General features: G+C 47.7%; 1 protein-coding gene across 1 annotated transcript in view; it reads right to left on the bottom strand.

Moving 5' to 3' along the window:
• Positions 1–14,731, bottom strand: part of Adamts17 (ADAM metallopeptidase with thrombospondin type 1 motif 17) — a 321,166-nt gene that overhangs the window by 102,843 nt on the left and 203,592 nt on the right. Inside the window, 2 exon segments of the mRNA XM_059273139.1 lie at positions 2,775–2,902; positions 10,664–10,830. Coding sequence (XP_059129122.1) covers positions 2,775–2,902; positions 10,664–10,830 — 295 coding nt within the window.

Genomic DNA, 14,731 nt, shown 5'->3' on the forward strand with positions numbered 1-14,731 from the left:
TATGGATTTTGGTTGTTTTTCTTCGGGACTATTTTGGGATTTAAAATAAATATTTTTATTAATTCTCTAGGTATTTCATACCACACATTTTGTTCATACTCACCCCTCACTTCTCCCAGATCCACTCCTACATCCCTACTCCTCCCCACTTCCCATTCCTTTTCTTTTCCTTAAAATAATACCCTACGGAGTCAAATTTTTGCTGTCTATATACTCATTGGGGTGGTGCCATCCATTGGAACATGGTCACATTCTTAGAGAAAAGTGATTCTCCACCCCCCAGATCCATCGACAGTCACTAGCTCCTCAGTTAAGTGTGGCAGCCTCATGAATCCCTCCTACCTCCATGTTATAATGGCTTGATCTTATGCCAGTCTTGTATGGACAACCACAGCTGCTTGAGCTTGAGTGTAGTGGTCCTGTCTTGTCCAGAAGACACTGTCTTGCAACAATTGTCCCCAATATTTGACTCTTACAGTCTCTCTGCAATACTTCCTGAGCCTTCATGGGGTGATAGAGACATCCCATTTGTGGCGAAGAACTCTACAGACACTTACTCTGCCCTTTGATCAGATGTGAGTTTCTGTGTTAACCACATCCCACTGCACAAAGAATAGTCTGATGAGAACTAAGCACCACACTAATCTATGGACACAGAGACTTGAATTTGGGAGGCAGTTTGGTGCTCTGTTCATTTAGCCAAATAAAAGTAGCAGGTCCATGCCTGAGAATTGTGAGTTTCCTAGCCACAGATTTTTGGCCAGATTTATAGTACCAGGTATGCGTTTCCTCCCGTGGAGTAGGTCTTAAATCCAACCAGAAAGTGGTTGGTTATTCCCACAGTATTCATGCCACTGCTGTACCTATGGGCCTGTCTTCCCATGCTGGTCACTATTGTAGTACACAGTATCTGGACAAGGATCTAAGAGATCCATTGTCACAGTACATGGAACATTCTCAGGCCGAAAAGCCTGAGATTAAGTACAGTTGCATGGATGTGTCCATTGGCACAGACCACTGGGAGCTGAAATGATGTTCAGCATGAACTCAGGCCTCATTGGCTGGAGAATCGCAGGATTCTTAGAAGTACATTCTTGCTGGCAAGAATACCAAAGCAGATGCCTGCGAGAGGCCGGGGTGGCTCAGCTGGCACTGCCCCGAAGGGTACAAGAGCTTTGACTTGTAAAGCTGCTAGCAGTAGAATGACATCATTGGCTTGCACTGTGCCAACTTGCAGGATGATCCGGGCAAGCATGTAATTTAGGAAGGAAACAAACCCTGCATTTGGCCTGCTAGCGGGCTTCCTGAGAACGGTCAGCAATGCCTTGTTTCAGTAATAACGATAAGGGCTTTCTTCATGCTGTCCAAGAACAGGGCCTGGAACATTCTTTGCTACATGAAAGTATCCCCAAAGGTCCTGCTCAAGCACTCCTTGGTGCCCTTTTCCCTGGGAGGTGTCCTTGCCAAAACCCGTGGGCACTCAGCATATTTCTGTTTGATAACAAAGCCAGGCAATGCCAGAGGAGCTGGGGCCTTGTTAAATGTTTCCTCGGAGAATTAACCAGTCCGTGACCGGCTCGGGCTGTGCAGGGAGAAAACCCACTTAGGTTGAAACTGTTTGCTGTGGAGCCAGCCGAGACACTGATCTGTGTTTTCCTCCCACAGCTACTGATGGGTTCACTTGATAGGGATACAGTGAGGGCACAGGCTGACAGTGGCTGAGGAAGGAGGACCCCAGGGGATAGGGGACTGAAAACGCATATTCTCCCAATTCCCATCACACTCAAGGTGGGTGATATTTTTAGGAACTGGACCTTTTCCCAAAGGGAAAGTGTGATTAGGTCCTGGTGGCAGGACCCTCACGGACAGGATTAGTATCTTCCGAAAAGAGGTCTCAGAGGGCAGCTTCATCCCCTCCATCCTGTGAGGGTGGAGCAAGAAGAAATCACTCATGAGAGGTGCGCCCTCACCAGAAGCCAAATACGGCCCATGCCAAGGCCCTGGACTCCTCGGCCTCCAGGACTGTGGGAGATGTTTCCACGGCTGATACACCAGCCTATGCCCTGCACCACCACAGCACAAGTAGAGTTAGTCACCAGGACGAGCACACGATCAAGTTGAGCTGAGTCATCAGGAGATGACCCCTGAAGGCAGAGGTGGCTTCACCTGAGCTGTATCCCACTGGCCAGTGAAATGTCTGAGCGTCTCCATTCTCCCTTCTAGATACCACCCCAGGAGGCGCTCCTTCGGATGGACAGAGAGGGACAAGAGGCCCACAAAGCGCTTCTTTCTCCCTTCCCCCTTGCTCTGGCTGTTGGTCAATGTCATGAGTTGGGGAAATCTATATCCCAGAGGGTGGAGGGATCCCCAGAGGCCAGGCACATCCATCCACCTGCGTGGCCACTGTCTGCACTGGTGTTGGCTTAGACCCACCGAGTGTTCGTAAGTAAATAGAGCATGCTGTTGGTCCATCCTCCAGACCAATCTCATGCTCTCATACTCACCGGCTCTTTGCATGAATCACGATGTCCAGAGGAATTTTCAAATAGTTTCAGGAGCCTGCTGGTTAAGCCTGCCATGGGCACGATGCTCAGTCACTGCTGAGGGCAGGGCATGCGCTAGTGGCCACTGGCCACAGGGGGCAACATGGTCCTCTTTGGGAAAATTTACTTCCCCTGACCCTCAAAGGCCTTAGCTCCACCACAGGCCCAGTTTAGGGGAAGAGAGAACCCTTTGTCACAGCCCCACCAAGGACAGTAGGAAAGGCAAGTCACCTGGCATCTGCCATACACGCAGAGGTCAGTCTCGTAGGGTCCGCAGGGCGTGCCATCCAGGACCCTGTCAGCCACCAGCAGCGGGGACTCCTTTCCGAGGGGTGAGCAGTAGAGTTCACACGGCTTATCTGAGGAGGGAAAGGTTGGTGGCTGTTGATTGGGAAAGGGGTATGTAGGCAATGTGGGGAAGAAGCACATGTGGGCCGAGAGCCCAAGGGCAGAATGATTAGTACACAAAGGTCTCAGTCACTTAGCCCTGTTCTCAGGTACAATCACCTGCTCCTGTGGACATTTAAAATAGCACATAGAACAAGACCCCCTGACTCAGTAAGTGGCAGAGCGGGCAGCTCTCTGGACTTCCTCCTCTTGGCTCCCCTCATTTGCAGAGACAAGGCATTACCTTTTCATTCAGCCATTAAACACATCAGCTGCACAAAGGTACCGTTGTGAGCTAGCCTGCCTCTGCATAAGTGACTGTGTGTTAAATCTGAGGCTGGACCTGTTGCTGTAGTGGGAAAGTAAGGGGGGGGGGGTGTGAACAAAAATGCCCCAGGCAGGGGAACCAGGCACTGTAGGCGCTGTGACAGTGGTTGCCCTAAGATCGTTAGTGTGTTTCAACGGGAAAAGTCTTAGTGCCCTGCTCCCCATTGGCCCAGCTGCTAGGTAGGAACGGCAGAGCTGTGATACAAGGCCTGAAGGTCCTGGAAGAGACTGAACAAAGGTCTAGAAAGGGGACTCAGAGACCACGAGGACAACTCACGAGAGCCATGCCAGCAGCTAGATGAAAGTCCCTGTTCCCTCTGCTTCTGGAACAACATGAGTTTATGGAACACACTACGCTCTTCTGCCTCTGTCTATGCTGTTCCCTCTGCCTGTGAATCCCTCATTCTACTCGGCTCTGGAGGAGGCTGCTGTCAATGTAGAAGCTTCCAACCCAGAGCTTTCTCTCCTGCTATCCCTACACAGGCTAGGACAGGCATTTCAATGTGTGCACTTGGCATCTATATCCACTCAAGCCCAGGTCATTGGCCTGGTGTCCTAGAATTGTTTGCGCAAATCCTAGATATAAAGGGATTTCTTACAGGCAGGTTCCATTGATAATGAAATACTAAAGACTCCATGGTCCAAAAGACTTCAAATTCCAAAGCCTTCTGAACTCTCACATGACATTACAAACAGAAAATTCCACACCTGCCCTCATGTGACAGGAGCAGTTAAAATACAGGTGCACTAAAAACTGTAAGATTATGTTTGCGCTATGTGTATAACATGTATATAAGCCATAAGCAAAATCCATGTTTCGATTTGTGTTCCATCACAAACACAGCTCATTGTGCATATGCAAATATCGCCAATTCCAAAATAGTCCCGGTTTGATAGAAGTTGCAAATATTTTGGAGGAAGGGTTTTCAATCTGCACCTTCACACTGAAGTACAGGAACCCTTGGGGACATGGGGCATGCTTTCATCTTCTGTCTCCAGACCAGAACGAGAACTGTTCATAGGACTTAGTAAATGCACTTGAACAAATGACTGGATCTCGTCTCTGTAAATGGTTGAGTAAGAGTAACACACCTCCTTGCTCCCTCCGCCACCTAGCCCTAATCATTACATTTATGGAGTTGTTTTGAAAGGAAACCCTGAGAGTCACAGAGACCTTCTGCTACCTTACTGGACTCTGTCTCCACCAGCAGCCTTCCCCAGTGAGGCTTTTTCGGTGATCTCTGGCAAGTAAGGGAGGGGCTCAGAAGGGTTTTGTAGCTGATGTGGCCTTGAGGGGCCTTGGCATCCCAACAGGAGAGGACTTGTCAGAGCAGACATGCCGTCTTACCCAGTCTCAAGGCTTTGCGTGATTCCATGGCAGCCCATGATCAACCAGCTCTGTGGGAAGGCACCTGAGAATATGAGAAGCAGGTTCCCAGGATTCAGGTTCAACTCAGCTCTTCTATCTAGTCAGAAGTGAAACAATGGACTCTGGGGAGCACACTGGAAGTCTACTGTTTCCTAGGCAAGCTGTTTATTCCTCAAGCATGGCTGGAGCACGTACCCCAAGCATTCCACAGACAGTGCTAAAAATGGGCAACAGGTAACACACGCTTCTCAAGGCCCTAGTGGTCTGATGGACAGGTGTGGCGTAACCCTTGATCGAATGAGACAGGTCACATGACACAGTCAAATGTGAGCACGCGGAGTGCCTGCTCTAGAAGGAATGTCTCATTTTCAGGTGGGGGGCTGGAAGTAGCTGTCCCTCCATTTAGAGGAAGTGACCCAAGAAAGCAGTCAGTGATAGAAGAACTATGAAAGACAGAGATGGAGACTGAGGTCAACTTCTAGGAAGCTTATTGGATGGGATTAATGAGAGGTGGTCAGGGGTTTGAGGTTCCCTGTGGGCGCCTTCGGGGCCCAACACAGCTCTGCAGTCTGGATGGATAGTGTGTCTACTGCACACCAGAGGTACGTTCTATGCCATCTCTCTAAAGTCTTATTATGAAGAAATAGTTTGAAACTATGGGTCTTAATTCCCTTTGGACTAACATGCTGGTTCAACACTGGGGGTAACTGAGGTTTAAGGCGATTCATTTGATAGCAGTAATGATAACAGTGATGATGTGATAATGAAGAAATCCTAGGCATTTACCATATTCTGCGAGCCAAACAACATGCTAAGTAGTGTCGACAGCACTCAGTGTAGTGAATGTTGCCACTGTCCCACTGTCCAGATGAGCATGGGGCTCACAGAATACCTCCATTTCCTCCGGCAGGAACAGCCATACGCTTCTCTGCTCCATCTTGCTGTTCTTTCAACCATCACTGTTTACTCTGAATGAGGAGCCCTCGGGAGCCCCAAATACCAAGGGATAAAATGGTACTGCTGAAAACAAACCACAGTGTTCATAAATATTTATGGTTTGGGTTTCTAAGTGTGTTCTCTGATTTGAACAGAAATGGGAACGAGACTTGGGCAGAACGGCAGAAGCTGTTCTGAGGGAAGTTGGAGTCTGTGGAAAGTTCCAGCATGGAAAGGGATAAAGGTTGTTTGTTTTGGTTCTTTGGTGAAAATTTCAGAGGAGCAGAGACTCTGAATCAGGGGAAGAAACTCAGAAGGACAGATGTTGGCTTATGATCTCAGGCAAGGCATTCTACTGAGCTCTGCCTGCCCTTGACTCTGCCCTTGACAAGCAGTGCAGACAGACGCTGCTCGCCAGGCTCAGGCAGCCAAGGACACCAGGGCTCTAGCACTAAGGTCAGAGGTGAGAGTCCTTCATTGGCTAGAACTGCCTGCATTTGTCCACCTTTTCCCCCTCTCTGGAGATTACACTCACAATGTAAGGTGCCCCTACCTCTAGCAAGGAATAGTTCTTTCTCCCAAAGGGATTGAGGATAGTCTATTTTAAATCATGCAAAAGGGGCTCAGAATTTCTCAGCACTCTCTGAATAGGCTCCTGTGAGTGGGAAGTTAAGTCTCCAATATAAAAAAGATCCCACTAAATAACGTGAGGTGGTGGGTTTCAGCTCTGAGCACAGTGTGAGAACTTTTGTTTTGGTGGGTTGTTTTTTTTTTTTTTTTTTGAGACAGGGTCTTACTATGTAGCTCTGACTCTCCTGAAACTCACTGTGTAGACCAGGCTGGTATCAATCTCACAGAGATCCACCTACCTCTGTCTCCAGAGTGCTGAGATTAAAGGCGTGCACCACTATGCCCTCTGGGAGTATAGAAGGGGATGAAAACCTTAAAAGTTGCACAGCCACACAGAGCAAGGAAAGATGCCGAGAACATGTCTCCTGCATGGATGGTGTTTACTTAGATGAATTCTGGCTGAGGATGGTGTGCAGTTGGATGAATTCTGGCTGAGGCTTCTGCCTGGCTTCTCAAAGGCCTGCCTGTTGATAAGGGCTTCTGATTGACCAGAGGAAGCCACAGCCAGGGCAAGATGGGCTCTGAGGCTTGAGAGCTGATGATTATGTCAGTTTACAGAGGGCTGGAATTCATCCTGCGCTCCACAGGGAACATGGGACACTGTGGCTCACACTGTTCTTACTGCTCTCTCTTGGACTCGTTACAAAGTCATACTTACTGAGGCAGAATCTACCTAACGTACAGGCCAGAATTGTCAGACCGTCTTGTCTTCTGTCTTAGCTACTCAATCTTCTCTTCCACAAGCCATCCACCAGGACTTCATAACCAGGCCCCAGGTCCCAGGATCTAGCTGATTGGGACAGTAGAGTCCACCTGACCATAAGCAGACCAAGCAGAGTCACCATGACCTAGAAGCCAGACCCTACAGACAGGTCTCGGTAAACTGGAACAACACTTACCACGTGACCACAGCCAGAATGACCCATCTTTGTCCTGATAACATGTGAAAAGCTCTGAAAATGAGTGTTTTCTTCTACGTGCAGCAAACTCTCTAGTTACAAAGCCAGCCTTCCCTGGCAGGAGTGAGTACCTGCCTCATTAGGGGCTCCCGGCAGGCGGCTGTCATGTGCCCCTTTGGGTCCCAGCGGAGGTGTTAGTATGGGGCTGCTGAGCCATCATGGCCTTTCAAACACTACAAAGCTCTGAATTCTGAGCCATAGCTGACCTAGAAGGATTCAGAGATGGGATACAGATTCACTTAAGAGGAGTTGTGGGTTTCCCTGGTTGGCTGTACATGGAGAAGTTTCCAGAAAGGCAGCCTTCAGCAGAGGCAAGATTCCCATTGGTAAGTTTTAGAAGCCACAGAAGGTCCTAATATCTTTAAAATTTTTGGTTCCAGCCCTTCATTGGGTCCTTCAAGAACACCATACGCCTTTGTCACAGTGAGCCTCCACTTCTGGGCTCCTTGGTTGAGTGGGAGTCTCAGCTCTGACCCTCACATCCCTTATTCCCTCAGACAGGAGCTGGGGTGGGTGGGTCTGTTGTGTGAGGCAAGGGAGCTGGGCAAAGGCTACTTTGTCCAGACACAGCTTTCTAACAGTTTAGTGGGCACGGAGCCTGCTGTTGGCCTGGTCACACGGGCCTGAACCCTTGAATGTTTCTACTGTGACAAAATCCCACAGGAAAAGCAGAAGCAGTCTGGATTTGGCAGGCGGCCACTGCAGAGGGTTTCTGTCTAAAGGCTTCTCCTCTTTGGGGTCTTTTCTAAGGAGAGCCTTTATCTTCCTTTGGAGGTGGGATGGACTTGTGGTCCTGAGTCCTCCTTCGGAAAGACTACCTCTGCAAGAATTCTTTCTAAAAGAGGAGGGAGAGAAAAAAAAAAAAAAGAGAAAATACCGCTTCCCTTTCCTGAACCGTGCGTCACTCACCACCAAAGAATTCTGCAGCGATGGCAGTGCTGTGAATAGGCAGTTATAATGGACTGCTGGAGCCGGATCCAACCGCAGGGGCCGCGTTCCTCTCACGGCTCAGCTAGAATTATTGTGCCTTTTAGAAAGCAGGGCTTCAGAGGAACCCTTATCATCAGCCATCTGAATCAGCCATTTATTATTTCGCTCTTGCCCTTCTGAAATGCTATAAAAAATGCTGGCTTCTGGTATACTGAGGGAAGTGGAACCACATACTTAAGAAGTCGTGGCAATTTCACACCAGAGGGCGATGGGTCAAACTACCCTCACAAAGCCCTGAACCCAAGGCCTCTCCTTCAAAGGCTAAACACTACCAGTCTGTAAGCTATGCTTATCAAATATGGCTGGCCTTTTCAGGTCAAAGGTGACACCCACCAGATCTAATTATTTGTTACATGGGCAGGATGGAATAAGAGGCAAATGGGTGAGAAAATGCATTCTAGACCCATCGAAGTCCTCAAGGAGCCTCCCCACGAGGGTAGTCTGGGCAGACAGCAGACTCCACTGCTACAATGATAAGGGAACTGAAGCACTCAGCTATTCCAAAGCTGTTAGCAGTGAATAGAAGTTTAAGATGGAGTTGCTCAAGTGAGACTTCCGCCCTAAATACGTGAAGCAAAAGGGGTTAAAAACGAAGCAGTCAAGCAACAAATAACAACCCCGCCCCCGCCCCCCCCCCCCACACACAGAGAGAGCTGAGCGGACATGGAGAAGGTGCAGAGTGTCCCGTCGCTAACACCTGCTGGCTCTAGGGAAGGAGGAGAGGACAGAAAAGGCATCAAGTCATTTTCACCTGGCCTTCTGGGGACAACGAAGCCTTGGTGACAGGGTGGATCTCACCAGAGTGAGCTGTTGCCCGGGACTGTGACAGCCCTCTGGTCATGTCTCCGTCCCTGTCAGGGGTCTGACTATGCCTGAGCTAGGTGGAAGCTTGCAGGCTGTTCATGCACCACATTAAGGACCAGACAGGGAGAAGTAAGGGTACCTCCAACAGCACCCTTCCCTTGGGAGAGGGAAGTCTCCCGTCTCCTTTCTCTTCAGGGAAAGTTGGGGTTGAGAAAGCCAAGCTCCTCTCGTATTCTGCTGGTTAAGCGGCAGCGTAGCCATAATTAACCAGCCCCCAGAGTTAATGTCTTTTTAAATACAAGGAAAATGTCTGGGGAATGAACTTTCTATTACCTTAAAAGTTCCCAGCTAAGCAGGTACCACTGAAAACACCATGAGCTATTTTTTTTAAGACAAAACTGAGCAGTCCGCTTGTTGAACTAAAAGATGCAGATCACTTGGGAGGCAGAGGCAGGCAGATCTTTGTAGTTCAAAACCATCCTGGTCTACAGAGGGAATTCCCAAATATCCAGGGCTACACAGAGAAACCCTGTCTTGAAAAAAAAAACAACGAATAAATAGATAAATAAAAATTAATTAATTAGTTAAAATAAAAAAGAAAGAAAGAAAGAAGGAAAGGAGGAAGAAAGGAAGGAAGGAAAGAAAAGAACAAACAAAAATAAAAGGAAAAAGCTGTAGACCGGAAGCTGCTGTTGCCAGGGATATCTTGGTTTCTCTAGAAACAGCTAGGAACATTTGAACTTGTAATTGCAGGTGCCAAAATGGGCATTTCAGGGGAAGAAAATCAAGAGATGGTACTAGATTTCATTCTTCTGTAAAACATCTGGAGGTTACAGAAATCAGACCCCGCTGCATTAGTTCTAAGCGTCCCTCGTTGCGTCTGAACACTGAGAGCCAGTGGGTTATTCTCTGAGTCAACTTTGTCAGCTGCAGGAGCTTGGATGTCACATAACTTGTCACCTCTTTTGCTTACTCCAAGAGACCATGAATGGAGCTAACTTGTGCCTGGTTTGGGGTGTGACTGATAAATGGTACCATACTGTCAGCATTACAACACAAAGTCACGTTTCTCAAAGAGAAACATGTTAGGTAAAACAACAACAACAACAACAACAACAACAACAACAAAAACCCCAACACTCTGGACTAGGCTTCGGGGTGTCCTCACCTCCAATGATCAGACATTACAGACTCTATGGAGACATGACCCGACACCTCGACTTGTTTCTTGGTTACTGTGGCAGTTTATGGCATACACTCTCCTGATGGGGAAGAAAGTCCTTGGAAAGTGACCTGTGTTGGTCACCTGCTTCCATACACAGTTCTCAAAAGTCTTCCAAGCACTCTAGGCAGAGAGTAAAGCCAACCCAAAATGAACCCAGGAAAGCAAAATGGTACACACTCAAACATACCATTCTACTCTTGGTACCTCAGAACACAGCGCACTGGAAATCAGATGCTAGCGCACTGCACTGGCCCTGCTGTGAATGAATCTAGCCTCCTGTCTGCCTTTATGGCCTGTGTGGGGAGATCTCAAGTTGTTAGTATTCAGTTCTACTATTGTAGGAGTAGGGCCATGGCTAACTTGGGCCGAGGACAGGCGTGTTCTCGGATGGAATGGGATGGGGGTTGAGGATTATGAGCACCCCTAAGTAGGTTTTACAGTTCTCGGGAAAAGGAGGAGGGAGGCTACGTTGAAAGGAAGGAAGGGCCTTTACCATCAACCACCACCGCTGTCAACAGGCCCCTCTTCTTGCTACTCAGTCGGTCATGGGCTTGGCACTGCTGGTCCCGGAAGCTGGGCACACCCTTGGGGCAGGGCAGGTTCTCACAAGCGGCGTGCTCTACGCTGGCCCCCTGGCAGTGTGTGCCTCCAGGCCCAGGGCTGGAAGGAAGAAGATTTGTGTTAGCCAGCTGGTCTGGTGGAAACAGCAGAGGGTACTGGACTGTTGCCAGGAGAGGGTGGGCAAGGTTTCCAGAGCAACCGAGTCTCTCCTATAGACCACATCTGGGTAACCCCAGTCCCACACTGAGGCATGCTCACGTGAGCCAGCAGAAAAATGCACCGAAGGGCTGTAACTAAAGGTCATCGGGAAGCAGGACACAATGAGTGTCTGTTTGGCAAGATCCACAAGTCGTCTCTTCCAGATGAATTGAAGACTTGGTCATGTGTAACCTTGAACACCCCAAAGAAAATTTTGATACGTAAAAATTTTTTTTTATTAAAATGAAGACATTAAAAAAACAACAACAACAGTTCTTTGATATGTTCTAGAAATTTCCAAGTTTTAGGAAGGATGAATAAAGAGTTCTCATTTACTTTGTAATAAGTGGGGTGATTAAGTCACTCACACACAACCAGTCTCTGGACATTGGCCAGTTAAGTCCCAGCTCTGCCACCTTAATCAGGGCAAGTATGAGGTCAATCCTGTGGCCTGGATTCCTAGGTGTCATGTCTAGACTGACTGGGTGGTGAGCAGTTCCAGAGAATGGGCTGTGTTCACTGGTAGAGACCACATGTCTAAGGTGCATCAAGATCGAATGGCAGGATGCAGGCTGGGCTAGCCACAACAAGGCTTTGCTTAGCTGCTCTGAGGGGCCCCAAGGTGTCCTTGAGAGACTCTTACCTAGACAAGCTCAAGGCTTCCATACATCTCCATGGTACCAAGGTCATGGTGATATAGTGTGATTAATTACTTTATATTGAAATTCAGCATAAAAGACAAAACTGCACACTGTGGGTATTTACACACTCACATGCCTGTTACCTACATTTTGTACTCACCAACCAAGTATGGGGGGTCTTATGTCCCTCCCTCTGCCATTCATCACGCCTGCGGGCTACCCTCTGAGCATGATTTTAGAGGAAAGATAAAAGAATAGAGAGTGGCATAGGTCTTTATAAAAGTCTACCCCAGAGGCCAATGAACCTTTTCAATCAAGGAAGGGCAGAGAAGATGTAGTTTTGAGCCACACGGTTTACCGCGGCAACTACTATTAATACAGAAGCAGCCACAGCTAACATCTGAAGTGATGGGTGCAGTTATGTCATAACCAAACTTTATAAAAACATGTGGTACAGCAGATGAGGCCACTCTCATAGTTTGCAAGGTGTCTTGGGAACAATATGCCACACAGAAGGAGAGGCCCCTTGCAGGTCCCTGTCAACCTTATAAACACTAAATAGTTCCTTACCCTAGAGGAGAGGAGGTTGGGAAAATTATACAAACTAATGGCCATCCAAGGGTTAGGCTCATGAAGAAATGGCCATTCCTTTAAAGGGCTGATGGTATCTGACAGCTGGGCCTTGTGTGCTGTTTTCTGCCTAGAGCACCAGAGAAGTGATCATATGGTGAACTTAGATAGACACAACCTCACACCATGTCCCCCAGGACTCTGGGCTCAGGTACCAAGTATACACAGAATGGATTTGTGTATTACAAGGCAAGAACAGAAGGAACAGAAGGGACCGGGCCCCCAAAAGACACATGGGGTATCGGGAAAGACACTTTCAAGGCAATAGGTAAGTTCCCATGACTGGGGACCTAGAGGGGATGCATGATACAGCATGCATCTTCTGGCAAGCTGGTCCATGCTAAACCATGTCCTCCTCTCCTTCATTTGTATAGTAAAATCCTACCCTGCCCCAGTGTCCCAGAATGGTAATTTTAGTGGGAAGTGGGGTCACTGCAGATGCAACTAATCAAGATGAGGTTACAGCAGAGGACAGGTAAAGGTCATTGCTGGTAAACCCGGTGACCTGCATTTCATCCCTGGAACCCACATGGCAGAAGCCAGAGAACTGACTCACGCAAGTTATCCTCTGACCTCTGTACCGGCACCCTTGCACATGCGCACATGCACACACCAAGGAAATATAAAGCATTAAAAAGTTTATTTTTTAAATATAGACAGCTGCACAGAGAAAACTCTATGAGAGAAGGGAAGCAGAGGTCTTGGTAAAGCTTCTGCATCCCAAGAGACACCAGATATTGTCACCAAATCACCAGAAGCTAGGAGAGAGGACCAACCATGCTGACCCCTTGATCTTAGTCTTCTAGCTCTGTAAACTCTGAGAAAAAAACCCTGTTGTTTAAGATCTGTGTGAGTGTCTTGTGGCACCCCTAGCAGGCTCTCATAGAGGCATCACCAGCACCGGATGACGTAAGAGACCTGAACCCCAAAAGCAGCAGCTCAATGCATCTCATGCGTGCTTGAGCTTCCTCTCTCCAGATCATCGCTCATGCTGTATCTTCTCCCAGAGCAAATGGCCTTCCTGCCTCCTGCCCTCTTATTCTCTATCTGGTACTCCAGCCATTTCCATCTTACCTTCCTTTTCACGTGGAATTCTCATCCTCTTGTTTGGGTCTCTGCTGTGCTGTGTAATGCTAATCAGGTTTGCGGAATGGTGAGCTGAGTCCCTTCCTCCCCTTCTCTAAGAGTCCCCAACGGGGCCTGGGGTGGACTTCAATAAACAGCAGATGGAATTGAGCTAAGTGCCTGGGTGGTTACTTGAACATGACAGGGAGGAAGGAGAGGAGGAGGAGGGGAAATGAGAGGTGGAGAGTGAGAAAGATGTCAGAATGGAAAACATCAGGAATCTCCCTACATCTGTGACGCAGGAATCTGTCTCTACCTAGACAGCTAAAACTGTCATCAGTAACTATTTTGAAATGTGGGAGTGTATGTCAAAGCTTGTAGATTCCTGGCTGATAAACTGTAGTTCACTTTGGTCCACTTCATCCTTTAGTATGGTGGAAGCTAATATTCATCTTCCATTCCAAGCACTAGGAAAGATAATCAAGACCCTGATGGAGCCAGGGTGTAAGAAAAGCCTTCTTGGCTAACTATCTAGCCTCAGCTTCCACGTGCTGACTACTGAGTTATAGATACAAACTGACATTGCTGAAGACCCCGACAGGTGACATGGCTTCAAAGGATTGTCAAAGATCAACTTCCCTGCTCCTCACCACCATTTTCCCCTCCTAAATGCCAGTCAACTTCCAGGACAGTCAGGGCTACATACCCTGTCTTTAGATAGATAGATAGATAGATAGATAGATAGATAGATAGATAGATAGATGCAAGTCAGACATTATTGTATTAAGTCATTTAAAGGCAACTGAATCTCCAGGAGTTAGAAAGCTATGAGGCATGGCCAGGACAAGATACAGGGCCAGAAAAGACCTGCGAAACCTTAAACTCTTACTTCAAATCAAAACCTGGCATGGGGTTATCATTCAGCCATAAACAAAACAAAGGCATCAGAGAGAGAAACCCTGAAGCTGCCATAGACTCAGATGTCCAATTTCCAGCAAAAATGTCACACAGCACGAAAGAAAAATGTATCTCATTCAAAGGAACCCAACAGATTAGCAGACCCATCCGTGATGAAGCCTGGGCGTTAGACACAATAGAAACTCCTTTAAAATAACTGTCATAAAGATGCATAAGGATGGAAGGAAAACACAGAGACAGGCATATGCTGTGTGAAGAGACAGAATTAGTAAAAAGAAACAAAGATAATATCAAAAGCTGAAAAACACAATAATCAAATGAGTTCAAAGCAGATTTTAGTAGATGGAAGAACGAACCTACAAACCAGCAAAGACTTTTTTGTGTTCTGTGATAGAACGCCCCGACCAAGAGCAAGTTGGGGAGGAAAGAGTTTTCATATCTTACAGGGCACACTCCATCACTGAGGAAAGTCAGTGCAGGATCTCAAGGCAGGAACCTTGAGGTGGGAACTAAAGCAGAGACAACGTAGGAAGGCTGCTCACTGGCCT

The sequence above is a fragment of the Peromyscus eremicus genome, chromosome 1, assembly GCF_949786415.1.
Source record: "Peromyscus eremicus chromosome 1, PerEre_H2_v1, whole genome shotgun sequence".
Classification (NCBI taxonomy): domain Eukaryota; kingdom Metazoa; phylum Chordata; class Mammalia; order Rodentia; family Cricetidae; genus Peromyscus; species Peromyscus eremicus.